The 17,292-nt window shown below is 41.4% G+C and overlaps 1 protein-coding gene across 1 annotated transcript in view; it reads right to left on the reverse strand.

Moving 5' to 3' along the window:
* tweek (transmembrane protein KIAA1109 homolog tweek) overlaps positions 1-17,292 on the reverse strand; it is an 839,779-nt gene that overhangs the window by 571,922 nt on the left and 250,565 nt on the right. Inside the window, 2 exon segments of the mRNA XM_080283669.1 lie at positions 444-458; positions 937-1,282. Coding sequence (XP_080139795.1) covers positions 444-458; positions 937-1,282 — 361 coding nt within the window.

Here is a 17,292-nt window from a genome sequence, read left to right on the forward strand (position 1 = left end):
TGGAAGGATCGAGTGGAGAGGTATATGAGAGAGGGGGGTGTGAGTTTGGAGCAGGGCAATGAAATGGCAGGGGACAGGGTGACATGGAGGGGATTTGTTTGTGGCCACCCCTTACAGGATTAAGTCATCTGGCAATAGATAGATAAATAGAAAGATGTCTATTTTCTCTTTCCCTGTGATGCATTTCTATAGCATAATCGTGTCTCTTCTTTTCTTTCTCTCCTGTAGTGTTGGGACTCATAATTTTTCTAGTCTTTCTTCACAGTGTGTGTGTGTGTGTGTGTGTGTGTGTGTGTGTGTGTGTGTAATTCACCGGGTCATAAGTCACCGGGTCGGTCAGGATCACTTGATGCTCGTGATCGCCAGCTTTTACCCTCCCGGAAGGGAGCTGAGAGCTCATATAGTCCGATCTAAGGGCAAGACTGTGACCTTCACACACGCACACACCCGTCCCCTTGCTCAAGGGGGACAGTAACCACCCACTTCGTCAGTGCAACTTTTCGCAACCTGAGTGAGGCGCGAACTCCCGTCCACCAGTTGGCAAGCGAGAGCGTTACCACTGCACCAGCGAGCGGTGTGTGTGTGTGTGTGTGTGTGTGTGTGTGTGTGTGTGTGAGACAGCCTGGCATTGCAAACTGTACCTGCCAGTATTCTAATGCAATTAAATACCTGTAACTTATTTGCTTTATACCAGCTGTTTACATATACATTCATTTTTTCGTACTTTTGTATTAAAGTGTATAAAAAGTGCTGTAAAGGATACGCAGTAATTATCATTTTTGAGGCAGTTGCTTCATTCATCTTCACTGTATTTATACCTCTCTCTTTTTTTTCACAAAGTACAATATGTCTATCGCAAATCTTATTACAAATCTAAGATCTTTTTCTTCCCAGCTATTTCCAGCATCTAACCTGACTGAAGTCACTGGTACAAACCTGGCCAAAAGGCAAGTGTGGGCGAGTAGCATTGTGAGCATACTTCTGTTGCCGTACCATCCAGTTGTACAGATTCTCATGGTTCTCACAGTGAACGTCTGGTAGGCGACTCGGAGGGGTGGCCAAACCTGACCCTCCTTCACCTACAGCGTCTTCCTCCAGGCTTGAGGATGAACCATGGTCGAGTCCTGAGCTGTGGCTGCCAACCCCAGGCCCACCACCACCACTGGGATTGTTGTCAGTAGCTGTTATGCCACCTTTTGCACCAACACCTCGTCCTGTCTGCCCACCACTGCGCAAAAATGGCAGGCCACCAAGACCACCAACCATTTTAGGAAACTGAAATCTGCAATTACAAAGATTTTCCTCCTCAGTTCAATTATTTATTTTTCTCTCATACACTTGCTACCACCAGACAATTTTATTAAACTCTGAACACACCTCTAACAAGGAAGAGTTAATGAAAGTTCTGTTGAAGTCCTTTCATTCTAAAAGTTTTTCCAAAGATTAATATAACAGTCTGGCAGTCTATCTACCAGCAGCCAGAAACCATAATCTCACAAAGGGTGGCAGTTTGTCTTTGAGTTACTTGTTTTACGGGGAGGGGCACAAAAATTTGGCCAACCCACTTGCTGACATGTAGGGAACACATGGGTTGGTTACATGGTCACCAACCAGTGTTATAAATGGTTTCCTGGCTTACAAGAAACTATTAGGCTTGTCACTCAGTGTAAAGCTGCCTGAAAGGGAAAGAAGAAAAATAAAAAATGACAAGAAAGATGGGAGAAGCAGGAAGAGAGTAGGGTAGACTCAGAAAGGGAATAATAAAGCTGAAGGAAGAAGTAGGCAACACTGCATTAAGTGAGTGGATGATGTCACCACCTCCTACCATGTTTGTAATTTGATTCAAGTTAAAAATATCTCATGATATTCAAGGGATTATGGTAACACTGATGTGGCTTTTGATTTCTGAACCCCACTTCCTACCCAACTTTTTCTAAATCATTACACCTCAATATACTCTTGTGCTTTATTCCAATGTATATCAATACTAAAATTACATAAATTAAAGTAAACCCTCACTATAAGGGACTAACTGGGGCCCAAGCCATTCCGATAAATGCGAAATTCCAATAAAAGTGACATCCAGATTTCCCCCCTGCTAACCTGGACTATTCCTATATATCAGACATTAGTCCGGATCACACGATGATCATCATAACGCAGGAAGGCAATGCAGAAAAGTAAGGTGATGGGAGAATCGGTGGTGAGACATATGCAGGTGGACAGACACAGTGAGAGTGAGGCGAGGCAGGCAGCTTGCTAATGGGGGTGGGGGAGGGAGACAAGCTTGGCAGCACTGTCCCAGCAAATAAGAGGAGAAACAAAGGAGAGAAGACAAATGAGGGAGATGGTGCCATCATCTCTCTCACATCCTCCTTCTGTCAGAGTTTTCACTCTTATTCTTTTCTCCTTCTACATCTTTCACATCCATCTACATTTCATTCTCTCTCTGAGTCTTCCTTTCCTCCCTCTTGTATATTCTTCACACTCTCCCTCTTTTTCTTCTCCTTACATCTTTCATATCCTCCTACATTTCATTCTCTCTCTGTGTCTTCCTTTCCTCCCTCTTGTACATCCTTCACACTCTCCATCTTTTCTTCCCCTTCTTTCCCTCCATCTCCAATCTTCCCTCCCTACTTAGTCTTTCTGTCTCATGTTTCTTGCACCCTAAATCCCCCCCCCATGTCATTTTCTTCTCTCTCACTGTCTTCTTTCCCTCCCTCTGCTTCTCACAGCTTCTGATCTTCCCTCCTTTCCCCTTCGTTTCACTCTCTTTTTTCTTCCTCCCTAATCTCTCTCTCTTTCTCCCTCTGTTTTCTTCTCTCCCCCTCACTTTCTCCCTCTCTCCCTCCCCATTTTCTTTTTCTTCCCTCCCTCTGCTTCTTTCTTTATCTTCTCTCCCTCCCTCCCTCTTCTTATGTTTCCTTCTTTTCCCTCCCTCCCTACTAGTTCTCTCTCTCTCTTCTCTATTTCTCCCACTCTTTTCTTCTCTCCCTTCACTTTCTTCCATTTTCCCTCCCTCTCTCTTCTTTCCCCCCCTTTGCTTCTCACACACATCCTCCCTTCCTCCTTCTTCTTTCATTTTCTCCTTCCTTTCCTCCTTGTTCTCTCTCTCTCCTGTTTTCTTCTCTTCCCCTCACTTTCTCCCTCTCACCCTACCCATTCTCCATTCCTTCCCTCCCTTTGTCATATTCATTCCCTCTGCTTCACACACTTTATCTTCCCTCTCTCTCTTTCTCATATTCTCTTTCATTCCCTTCCTCCCTAGCCTCTCTATCCCCCCTTGTTTTCTTCCCTCCCCCTTACATTCTCCATTGCTCCCAGCTCCATGTACCTTTTTTTTCTTCCCACCCTCTCTCTTCTTTCACTCCCTTTGTTTCTCACACCTTCTCTTTCCTTCCTCCCTCTTCTTCTTGACCAGGTAACTCTGACCATTCGGTAGGGAGGTAACATGGTAATTTTTGTTCAGCTGGTGGGTTAGGCCTATTACCACTATGTGGCTCCCTCCTTCTTCTTGCCCAGGTGACTTTGATCATTCGGTATGAAGGTAACATGGTAATTTTTGCTCAGCTGGTGGGTTAGGCCTATTACCAATTCGGCTCCCTCCCTCTTCTTGCCCAGGTGACTTTGACCATTCAGTAGAGAGGTGGACGGCCATTTTTGCTCTGCTAGTGCGTTAGGGCAGCATGAGTCAGACTGAGGCAAAGCGTCGGCAAACAACAGTGACGACGCCAGCCCGCCACCAACCGACACACGAACACACAAACTGTGTGGACAATACTCTGATAAACTGGGATTTTTCTGTTCAAAAGGGGGAATTCTGGTGTCACCAGTCCGGAATGACGTTGTATTTTGCAGACGTTTTCTGAAAAATATGAGTGTCACCAAGGCCACTCCAGACTGAGGTCTGGCTGTCCGGATCGCTGCTGGCTTTTTCAGAATTTTTCTGATATATTGAAATTTAGTCCGGTAGCTTCTTGATTACCTTTTGGTGAGTCCTGGTCCGAGGCTTCTTGTTCTTATTTTTAGTTAGTTGTTTTCCGGAGAGGGGCACTAACCCTCTGCCAACCCACATGTTACATTGGGAACACATGTTTTTTGGTTATAAGGTTACCACCCAGCGTTGGAAATGTTTTCTTGGTTTACAGAAAATCATTTGGCTTGCCACTCAATGTCTACCCTAAAAACAGAGTACCACTACATTAAGTGGGTGGATGATGGGCACCCTCACCTACCACACATGAAAGCAGTAATAAAAAACAGGGAAGTGAGCATGGATATGAAAAAGCTACAACATGACAGTATTGTTATACCAACTCTATCATATGGAAGTGATGCTTGGAAGTTGTTGGAGGGACAGAAGTCGAGAGTGAGAGCAGTGGAAATGAGTTATTTGAGAGGAGCCTGTGGAGTCACATGGAGAGACTGACTGACAAAAGAGGAAGTGAAGGAGCGTTGTGGTGTGGATGTGGATGTGATAGGAAGGGTTAGGAGAAACACACTGAGGTGGTTTGCCCATGTGGAGAGTATGGAGAGTGAGAGACTGATGAGGAGAGTGTATGTGAGTCAGATGGAGGAGGAGAGAGGGAGGAGGAGGCCAAGGATGAGATGGAGGGATGGAGTGGAGAGGTATATGAGAGAGGGGAGTGTGAGCTGGGAGCAGGGCAATGAAATGGCAGGGGACAGGGCGACAGGGAGGCTATTTGTTTGTGGCCACCCCTTACGGGATTAAGTCGTCTGGCAAGAGACAGATAGATAGCTCCTTGATTCCAATAAAAGCGAATTCAATATACTGAAGTCCGTTATATTAAGGTTTTACTGTACTCACAATAGAATGTTATAATAAATTATGGATAGCAAATAGCACAGGAAGCAGTGCTACAAATCTTCCTATGCCACCTAGAGTATGGCTCTTACATCATCATCATCATCATCATCATCATCATAATGCAATTTACTCTTCTCAACACATCGCTGTCACTGCAACACCATCCTCCTCATCCTTCTCCTCTTCATCATCATCATAAATGTAACTTCTGTTGTTCTCATTCTAACATCACCAATACCATCATCATCATTATACTGTACAACAATTTCCATCGTTCTCATGTCTTTTTTATATTTTAAAGGACACAGATCAGAAAAGAGCATTACATATCTCTATGTCTATCCACAGCAAGATGCCACTCCAGAGGGAGTGGCCACAAACAAATCACTTCCATGTTACCCTGTTCTCTGCCACTAAGTTACCCTCCCTTCAACTCATACCACACTCAATCATGTACCTCCACAACCTATCCTACGACCTCATCTTCATTCTCTCCCTCCTCCTCACACACATACCTCCTAGTCTCTCTTTTTTTGCCACGTTTTCTATATGGTCAGACCAAAGCAGCTTCTAGGTTATAAAAACCTGACTTCCCAGTTTATCATGATACCAGGGTGTTTTGGGGACAATAAGGTGCATGCTGAGATTTTCAAGCACTTTTCTCTCAACTTTGCAGTCACAAATAAAATACACATTTTCAGTGGTTTGGACAGTCTATCTGACATGTTCATATTATTTTTTGCAGGTAATATGCATGATTGTACCAAATGAATACGGTGGCTGAATCAGCTATCACACCATAGTTTTTATTTATATAATTGTACAAAAATGTTTAAGGGAGATGGATGAAGACTTAATTTCAATTTAATTACCTTGTTTCCAACAGCTCTGCTCAAACAGGAATGAACTAGTTAGTGTTTGTCTCCAGTGTTGTCATCCAAGAAATATCATCACAGAAATTCACATGACTGGTCACATACAGACAGACCCCGAGATACAATACCCCTAGATGCGATACTCCAGCATAGTGATGGGGGTACAAATACCACCCTACCCTGCCAAACAAAAGCCAAACCCCGGTATAACGATTTTTTTTTTTTTTTTTTTTTTTTTTTTTACCAATTTTGATGATATCTTAGACTTGTGTTTAGGTTGACTCATAAACCGTTTTTAGACTTAGATTAATGTGTTTTAGTCACATGTGTGATTTTGGGGTACAGTTTACTACAGCAGAGTCTATGTATAACATAAGATAGGATATGTGTAACCTCGTTTTAAATCAATTTTGTGTTAAATGGTGACATATATTTGCATGTAACATAGGGGATTACATTCTGGAGACCACATATTTTCTCTCAATCATATGAAATTCTTCAGGAAATGCCACTGGCACTGTATCCAACCTACGGACAGTGAACTCTGACCATGACCTTAGTATTTATTTATGCTTTTAAATATGAAGTAAGTCAAACAGGCAGTATAATTTATATGAAAATTTAATTTACATAGACCCAACTACTGGATTAACATCAAAATGTAAACCTGTTGCATACTGTATGAGCCAAATTTTTCTGATTCCGAGTCGCCAGCAAATCACTACAACAGTCACAAAACTTGTTCACAGTTTCTGCACTGAATTTAGCTGTATGTAAAAACTCTTGAATACTGCTGTTCCCTCATCACACAATTTGCACCAGCGTTATAACGACCACCCTGTACCTCCCCGCCTCTATCTCTCTGTTTGAAGCCCTCTCACCCTTTGCCACACGCACTTGTCCAACCCAACTTTAACCCCTTAACCGCGGGGCGTCACTTTCGTGACGCTTGGGAGCAAGGGATCATACCGCGGGGCGTCGCTTTTGTGATTCTGTGTTATTTTGAATTCACCTGGGCTTCCAAGTGGGGGCTTGTATCATCTATCAGTACTGCCAATGTCCAACACTAGTCAGCACTCCTAATCTCATCTGTACTCCCATCCATTGTTGACAATCAATTTAGCCATTTCTCCCCGTTCTTGACTCCCCTCCCTACCCCCCCTCCATTACCCTATCCTCTCGCCTGCCCGGCCGTGCTACGCTAAGTAAATCTTCCATGGAATTTTTCACTGATTTCATCCATTGAAATAAGCCCTATGCCCTATTCTTATACCAAATAATATATACAAGAAAGAAATAAGGTAAGTGAGAGTGCCATACACCTGGAATTGGCTAATTATCACCTGACAACACCTCACGTGCACTCGTTCGCTAATTTTCGCTGTTTTTTTCCCCTTGAAATATGCCGTATAATCTATTTTCGTAATAAATATACATATAAGGAGGGAAGGGAGAAGCCTAAGTGATATTTACATTCACCTGGAACTACCTAATTTATAATGTATTGTCTAGATTTCCTGCCAATCATTTCACGGCTATACATAGCTGTTTCAAGAGCTAACATTGGTAGCACTGAATATCCCCTAAGTAGGCCTCCACCCGGCCCTCCCTTATCAGTTTACTCTCATCTTCCGAAGTGGAAGTACGTCTGTTTCCTCTTGCTGACTTCAGGGACTTTTTCACCCCCATGCAAAGGTCCCTGTGACCTTTACCCCCTACTAAACCTCGTGTGGAAAGAGGTAAAGGGCTGACAATTGATAAAAAAGTGACTGCGATCTTTCTATTGAGTAAAACAGTGCAAGTGGAATTGTAAATAATGTGTAAATAATGTGTAAACAGCAAGTGAAAGTAATGAATGTAAATATACGTGAACAATGGAAAATAGTTTTATAAGTTACTTCAAGTGACAGTGCATAACACAGTGTAAATAAAATAGAAATGTAAATAACGTAAATAAAATAGAGAACGTAAATAGAAATGTAAATGAGTAGTATTATAAGAATAAGAGTATATACCCTAGGAGTAATGAAAGTGAAAGTTTCACTCTAGCATGTCTGAATACTATGAGTTATGAGAGTGAAGATGAAAGTGACATTCACTCTCAATGCTAGTATACAGGACGAGAAAGTGAATGCTACGTATTTTACTGAAAGAAATTGAATCCCTACAGTGACAATAAACTAATACTACTGAAGGAAACTTATGGATAAAGACTGTAGATATATATAAGTGTTATACAGTAATAGAAATATAAAGTGTGAGGGGTTTTATGAATAATAAATGACAGAGTACCAAGAGCGAACTAGCGCAAGTGCAACGGTCAGACGCGCTCATAATTTTCATTGCTTTCACAGTGTTTTTTTTTGGAGTATGGATCCCAAACTACTTGAAAATCATAGAGTAGTGTTTATAGTGTTAATATCTGGCTGTGGTAATCATATTACCGGTTGTCGGGAAGTGTAAAGTGGAGACTTCGTTACCCAACTTCAGAGGTCTCCACAAGTCCTACGGTAACAGACGAAGGCTCAACAAACATTCCAGGAGAAAGCTGAAGGTATGTGCCATAAGCAGGTGTAATTTTAATATTCTAGGAATAATAACTGATTTTTGGCAAATATTTTTTGAGAGTCTGTCGAAGCCCGAATAACCCCGCGGCACACGCAAAACATCTGTAAACATGCCCGCAGTGTAGGGGTTAATCCCATAATTACTAACAACACAAAGTTCTTTCTCTCTACCCCATTGCCTTTTCACTCCATATCTTTTCTGTGCGCTCTCTCTCTCTCTCTCTCTCTCTCTCATACCTGTCCAACCCAACCCTAATTCCATAATTACTAACGACACAAAGTCTTTCCCTTAACCCCATCACCTTTCTACTCCATACCTACTTCTGTACTATCCTCTCTCTCTCTCTCTCTCTCTCTCATTTTTATACTCTTGTTCTTCTCTCTCTCTCTCTCTCTCTCTCATTTTTATACTCTTGTTCTTCTCTCTCTCTCTCTCTCTCTCTCTCATTCATATACTCTTGTTCTTATTCTCTCTCTCTCAAGCACCTGTCCAACCCAACCCAAATCCCATATTTACTAAAAACACAAAGTTCTTTCCCTCAACCAATTCGCCTTTCTACTCCATACCTACTTCTGTACTATCCTCTCTCTCTCTCTCTCTCTCTCTCTCTCTCTCTCTCTCTCTCTCTCTCTCTCTTCCAGATTACACCCCATTATTGTCTCCACTCCTCCACTTATCCCCTACCCTCCCCCAAACTGCAATTATCACCTCACCTTCTTGTCAGTGACCTTACCTGAACCCTTCCTTCCTTGTTATGACTGACCTTCACACACACACACACACACACACGTCACCCAGTCTGGCAAGAACACGCACATTTGGCAACACCGTAAAGACCCGTGGTGACAAGGGATAAAAGCACGACACACACGTAAACAAGGCACAGCCACACAGAAAGTTCTTGGAAGGAACAGTTATTGCAAGCTCATGGCCTTTGGTTCCTTCTTCCTCGCATTAAAAAAAAAAAAGATACTAAACAAACCCATTTTGTGTCTCGTGTAATTAAGAGATATTAGTGTTATTATGAAATATTGGGGGAAATTAAATGTTCGAGTTATTGTAAGATCATCGCTTCATCTTCTCTCAAATTGCGACTCTACTTGATTTTTTCAGACTTATTTTTTATGATTTTCATACTTTATTTTTGGGTTTAGGTGAGTTATAAACTGCTTTTAGGCCTAGTTTAGTTTGTTTCAAAGCTATTTGCGGGTTTAGGTTAGCTAGAAACCCGTTTTTGAACTCATTTGGGAGGGTTTAGGACTTGCTTGGGGGGAAAACCCAAGGCTCAAAAATGCATCCCTATACTTTGCATATCAAATCTACCATGAGATATGATACCCTGCCTAGCAATGGGTTTTTACTTAACCCCTTTACCGCGGGGTATCACTTTCGTGACACTTGGGAGCAAGGGATCATACCGCGGGGCCTCAATTTTGTGATTCTGTGTTATTTTGAATTTCCCCGGGCTTTCAAGTGGTAGCTTGTATCATCTATCAGTACTGCCAACGTCCAACACTAGTCAGCACTCCTAATCTCATCTGTACTCCCATCCATTGTTGACAATTTAGCCATTTCTCCCCGTTCTTGACTCCCCTCCCTACCCCCCCTCCATTACCCTATCCTCTCACCTGCCCGGCCGTGCTACGCTAAGTAAATCTTCCATGGAATTTTCCACTGATTTCATCCATTGAAATAAGCCCTATGCCCTATTCTTATACCAAATAATATATACCAAAAAGAAATAAGGTAAGTGAGAGTGCCATACACCTGGAATTGGCTAATTATCACCTGACAACACCTCACGTGCACTCGTTCGCTAATTTTCGCTGTTTATTTCCCCTTGAAATATGCCGTATAATCTATTCTCGTACTAAAAATATATATAAGGAGGGAAGGGAGAAGCCTAAGTGATATTTACATTCACCTGGAACTACCTAATTTATAATGTATTGTCTAGATTTTCTGCCAATCATTTCACTGCTATATATTAGCAGCTGCCGAGAGGCTGACGTTGGCAGTAATGCATTTCCCTAGGTAGGCCACCCTGCCCCACCCCTATCAGTTCACTGTCATCTTCCAAGGTGAAAGTATGTCTGTTTGCTCCTGCTAACTTCAGCCACTTTTTAGCCCCATGCAAAGGGCCCTGTGACCTTTACCCCCTACTAAACCTCGTGTGGAAAGAGGTGAAGGGCTGACAATTGAAAGAGAGTGACTACGATCTTTCTGTTGAGTAAAACAGTGCAAGTGGAATTGTAAATAATGTGTATATAATGTGTAAACAGCAAGTAAAGCAATGAATGTAAATATAAGTGAACAGTGGAAAATAGTTTTATAAGTTACTTCAAGTGACAGTGCATAACACAGTGTAAATAAAATAGAAATGTAAATAATGTAAATAAAATAGAGAACGTAAATAGAAATGTAAATGAGTAGTATTATAAGAATACGAGTATATACCCTAGGAGTAATGAAAGTGAAAGTTTCACTCTAGCATGTCTGAATACTATGAGTTATGAGAGTGAAGATGAAAGTGACATTCACTCTCAATGCTAGTATACAGGACAAGAAAGTGAATGCTACGTATTTTACTGAAAGAAATTGAATGCCTACAGTGACAATAAACTACTATTACTGAAGGAAACTTATGGATAAAGACTGTAGATATATATAAGTGTTATATAGTAATAGAAATATAAACTGTGTGTGTTTTTATGAATAATAAATGACAACACCAGCGGCGAACTAGCGCAAGTGGGAAGGTCATATGCCCTCGTAATTTTCATTGCTTTCACAGTGTTTTTTTTTTTTTGGAATATGGATTCCAAACTATTTGAGCATCATAGAATAGTGTTTCTAGTGATAATATCAGGCTGTGGTAATCATATTATGGGTTGTCAGGAAGTGTAAAGTGGAGACTTCGTTACCCAACTTCAGAGGTCTCCACAAGTCCTACGGTACTCGACGAAGGCTCAACAAACACCCCAGGAGAAAGCTGAAGGTATGTGCCATAAGCATGTGATTTTAATATTCTAGGACTAGTAACTGATTTTTGGCAAATATTTTTAGAGAGTCTGTCGGAGCGTGAATATGCCCGCGGGTGCCGCAAGAAAAAGCAGATCACGCCCGCGGTTAAAGGGTTAACCAACTGCATTGTTAAACTGGGGTATGCCTGTATTCAATATGGCAGACTATCAAAACAAAATTGAAAAATAGCAGAATTTCAGGAAATGAACAATGTTTTTCACCTAACTTTGATAATAAATTACAATGAATCACTTCTGTGTCTCCAGGACCTAGCAAGTACATGCAAATTTCACTTCTTTTGGCAAAATCTTGCATAATTTGGCAATGAGGATGGCATCAATGAAACTCTGCCACCGTAGGATCTCCACTGCACTGGCAATACAAGCACAGGCAGGTAGGATCACTCGATCCTACACTAAGAGGAGGAAGACAGTGCGTGCATGTTGGAGCCTTTATGATACAATGCCCTGTTTCTATCATGTAAAATGCCAATGACGATACAGGTTGGTCTCCTACCCCCAACGGTTTAGGACTATCGTTGCCAAGCCTTAGGCCATTACACCTCAAAGGAGGAACAGTGGGGTCTCAAAATATGTGAAACACCTAATACGCGAACTCAACTCAGGAAAAAAATAAATTTCTTAACCCCTCTGTGGCTCTTCCTCCGGAAATTTACTGGCCCCTCTGGCCGGCACCAGGACCAGTTTTTCAAGTTTCAAAAATCGTCTCTATCAACTACAAGAGAATTGTCTGGCGCACCTGGCAATGTAATTCTTAGCTTCCTAAATCCATCCTGAGCTTCACAATGAAGCACGGAAAATTTCACAAAATGGCCACACACACGCCAGTGAAAACTAAGCAGAGAAGCAACAAAATACTGCACTAAGATATATCAATATTTTCATCCCCCAAAATATTCAGTGTTGCTGAAATGGTCTGAAATGACTACATACTGTATATAAGTTGTTGTGGGGAGTAGTCAGACAAGCGACAGAGTTGCCAGTTTGGAGTTAGGTGCATATACCACTATTCTGACCCTTCCCCCTTCATCTGAGCAGGTCGCTTGTCTGTAAACGCAACTGTAAATATGGTTGAAAGTCCTCCGAAATGTAGGGGGCTTCGACTGCCACCTCGCCTGGCTGGGTGAGCGCTGTGAGTGCAATGAGGAGTCAGACAACCACCATTCCCAGTGGCGAGATGCCACAGTTGCCAGATCCTATGTTTCATGCTCAATGTTTCTAACAACAAACTGCTGATAGATTTTATTTTTTTAATCTATCTATCTATCTATTGCCAGACACCTCAATCCCATTTGGGGTGGCCACAAACAAATCGCCTCCACATCACCCTGTCCCCCGCCATTTCACTGCCCTGCTCCCAACTCACACCCCCCTCTCTCATATACCTCTCCACCCCATCCCTCCATCTCATCCTTGGCCTTCCCCTCCCTCTTCCCCCCTCCACTTCACTCACATACACTCTCTTCGTCAGTCTTTCACCCTCCATCCTCTCCACATGGCCAAACCACATCAGTGTGTTCCTCATAACGCTTCCTATCACATCCACATCCACACCACAACGCTCCTTTATATCCTCATTCATCAGCCTGTCTCTCCATGTGACTCCACAGGCTCCTCTTAAATAATTCATTTCCACTGCTCTCACTCTTGACTTGTGTTCTTCCAACAACGTCCAAGCTTCACTGGCTCCTCTTAAATAATTCATTTCCACTGCTCTCACTCTTGACTTGTGTTCTTCCAACAACGTCCAAGCTTCACTTCCGTACGTTAGAGTTGGTATCACAATACTGTCATGTAGTAACTTTTTCACTTCCATGCTCACTTCCCTGTTTCTTATCACTGCTTTCAAAGAACCAGCAACCTTTCTTCCCTGCTGTACCCTTTCAAGCACTTCACCCTCCAAACCTCCATCCTTACTCATCACACTACCCAAGTACTTAAACGTACTCACATTTTCCAATTCCTCACCATCCAACCTCGCTGTACATTCACTGACTTCACCGCTCTCAAAGACCATCACTTTACTCTTCCTTACATTCACCTTTAGATTCCGTTTCTTACACACTCTCCCAAACTCATCCACCAAGCCTTGCAGCTCCCCTTCGTCTTCACTCAACAACACAGTATCATCTGCAAACAACAGTACAGGGAGTTTCCAAACACTATCCTCTCTCACCAGGGCCACTCCAACATTCACTACCCTACCTTGTACCTCTTTTATTACCCCATCCATGTACAGATTGAACAACCATGGAGCCATGACACATCCCTGTTTCAACCCAACTCTCAGAGAGAAAAATTCACTTAGTTCACCATCCACACGCACTGCAGTCTTTGCACCATCGTACATACTCTTCACAGCATTCAACAACTTCCCATGTACTCCATATATTCTTAACACTTTCCACAATCTTTGTCTATCCACCCTGTCATATGCTTTCTCCAAATCCATGAAAGCCGCATACAACTTCTTTCTCTTCTCTAGAAACTTTTCCACTAAAGATCTAAGAATGAATATCTGATCTACACAACCTCTTCCCTTCCTAAAGCCTCCCTGTTCTTCTCCAACTAATTTCTCTGTTCTTTCTCTAACTCTGTCAATAAGTATCCTACCATACACTTTTCCTATTATACTAAGAAGACAAATGCCCCTATGATTACCACACACAAACAAATGAAAAATTAATTGCGTTTCTATTTTTATTTTATCCTTTTTTTCTCGTGTTTATTACACACAGCAGCCAGCTAGCGTAACATGCAGTGATGCTGGGAATAATGCTGGCATCCCTTGTTGCAGTTCTCCTACTATTTCGTACTATTACCTACTATTACCACTGCTAATACTGATACTAAGAGGTAATAATACTACTGTTAAGGATTGCTGAACATTCGGGGAAGTGTTTACAAGTTGTTATGAGTGTGAATCAGTGTTTTTCTTCTTCTTCTCCTCCTCCTCCTCCTCCTCCTACTACTACTACCACTACTATACTACTATTACTCCTACTACCACCACTACTATTACTGCTAAAATAAGTGCCACAGTTACAACAACAACAACAACTACTACTATTACTACTACTACTACATGAAAAATCAACTGCTACACCTAATACTAATATTTCTACAAAATCAACAACTTCTGCTACTAATACTTCTAATACTTGAAAAATTAGTACCTTACTAATACTAATACTAATGCTAATTTTCATCTCATTATATAAAATGCATAACATGGGTCATTTTTGGCTTGAGCTAAGCTTTTAAAGAAAAAAAAAAAATGAAGTTGATTCCATCTATCTATTTCCAGACGCCTCAATCCCGTTTGGGGTGGCCACAAACAAATCGCCTCCACGTCGCCCTGTCCCCCGCCATTTCACTGCCCTGCTCCCAACTCACACCCCCCTCTCTCATATACCTCTACACCCCATCCCTCCATCTCATCCTCAGCCTCCCCCTCCCTCTTTCCCCCTCCACTTCACTCACATACACTCTCTTCGTCAGACTCTCACCCTCCATCCTCTCCATATGGCCAAACCACCTCAGTGTGTTCCTCATAACGTTTCCTATCACATCCACATCCACACCACAACGCTCCTTTATATCCTCATTTGTCAGCCTGTTTCTCCATGTGACTCCACAGGCTCCTCTTAATTAACTCATTTCCACTGCTCTCACTCTTGACTTGTGTTCTTCCAACAACATCCAAGCTTCACTTCCATACGTTAGAGTTGGTATCATAATACTGTCATGTAGTAACTTTTTCACTTCCATGCTCACTTCCCTGTTTCTTATCACTGCTTTCAAAGAACCAGCAACCTATCTTCCCTGCTGTACCCTTTCAAGCACTTCACCCTCCAAACCTCCATCCTTACTCATCACACTACCCAAGTACTTAAACGTACTCACATTTTCCAATTCCTCACCATCCAACCTCGCTGTACATTCACTGACTTCACCGCTCTCAAAGACCATCACTTTACTCTTCCCTACATTCACCTTTAGATTCCGTTTCTTACACACTCTCCCAAACTCATCCACCAAGCCTTGCAGCTCCCCCTTCGTCTTCACTCAACAACACAGTATCATCTGCAAACAACAGTACAGGGAGTTTCCAAACAATATCCCCTCTCACCAGAGCCACTCCAACATCCACTACCCTACCTTGTACCTCTTTTATTACCCCATCCATGTACAGATTGAACAACCATGGAGACATGATATATCCCTGTTTCAACCCAACCTTCAAAGAGAAAAATTCACTTAGTTCACCATCCACAAGCACTGCAGCCTTAGCACCATCATACATACTCTTCACAGCATTCAACTTCCCATCTACTCCATATATTCTTAACACTTTCCACAATCCTTGTCTATCCACCCTGTCATATGCTTTCTCCAAATCCATGAAAGCCGCATACAACTTCTTTTCCTTCTCTAGAAACTTTTCCACTAAAGATCTAAGAATGAATATCTGATACCTTGGTTACTAAAAAAGTTATTGATATCTGAAGTTTGGAAAACTTCTAACTCAATTTCTGCTGTTTTTAAAAACTGTCGCTTGTCTGACTACTCCATGCGACACCTCATATGCATTATGAATAAAGTCAGTACATAATATTCATGGCAGGTTTTATATTTATAAAAAAAAAAAAAAAAAAAAAAAAAAAACACACAATTACTGGGATTTTTTTTTTCACATTTTTTTTAATGCTTATTGTGTTTATGCAAGTATCAAGTTATTTTTGTTGTCTGGGTAGTGTAGTGTGTGTCAAGAGAGAGGCAAGAGATGCTATTTTGAGACTCTAACCAGATAAGGGTGCTTCTTTGTGTGCACAGGCTGAACTACACTGGTTAAAATTCTATAAGACCCAAGATTAGCACCTTGCAAAAGGAAATTAGAGAGAAGGGAAGGGAAGGTTTTACATCCATATATTCACCATGAGAACACCTCACATGTTCTTGAAATGCTTATGTAAAACAAGAAATATGTAAAATGAACAAATGCAGTACATAAAATGTGTACTTATATTTTAAAATATAATAATAATGAATGCTTTCCATTTATTTTTATGTTTATAATGTTTATTCCTGTATTTTTTTTTTTTTTTTTTTTTTTAAATCTGGATAGTACAGAGAGTGTGGAAAAATGAGAAGGAAAGAGAGAAGAAAGATACTGGGTGCCGCTGTGTATGTTAGGGTCAACCCTCATGGTCAAAAATCAATATGGCTAGAGATTAGCACTGTGGGGTGGAGAAGGAGGGGTAATGGATAGTGAGGCTGTAAGTTGTAGCTGTAGCTACAATAAACAGGGAATATGAATATTTTCCCTGAAAAAAGAAAAAAAAAAAAGAACACTACAATAAAAGAAATCCATCCATCCATCATCCAATCCTACACTGCCCAATGAGGAGCGTAGGAGCCCGGGGCTAGGCAGTTGGTCCCGACATTTAAGATGAGAGTGACCAGTCTCTCTCATCCCTGAGTGGCATTACATGAGCATTCAACCCCAACCATCCCTAGGATATAAACCTTCACTAGCCCAATTCGACTGGAGCACAATAATTACCCACTAAACCACCAGGCGCCAAATTTGGTTATGTGGTTACCATCCAGTGTACTAAATAGTTTCCTAGTGTAATAATAATAATAATAATAATAATAATAATAATAATCTGGCCTTTTGTTTCTCAAAAGCGCTAGTTCTTCTTTTTGGGAATTCACTAGCACTGGACACACATACATTATTTTTACAATTACAAGAACTGTGACATTTCTTGTATATAATACAAGCTACATCATATATACATGAAAGTGGCAATAATTAAACCCTATAATCATCCGTCATAGTACCTCTCTCCAGGTCATAGCATTTTGAAAAAAGAAAGGCTTTCAGGTGTCTCTTAAAGGATTCAACAATAGAGAGTTGTCTTATGGACAATGGCAATCTCCTATATAATCTAGGGGCTCTATATGCAAA

This window comes from Coenobita brevimanus, chromosome 98 (genome assembly GCF_032717465.1).
Source record: "Coenobita brevimanus isolate Jiangsu-jjx chromosome 98, ASM3271746v2, whole genome shotgun sequence".
Lineage (NCBI taxonomy): Eukaryota > Metazoa > Arthropoda > Malacostraca > Decapoda > Coenobitidae > Coenobita > Coenobita brevimanus.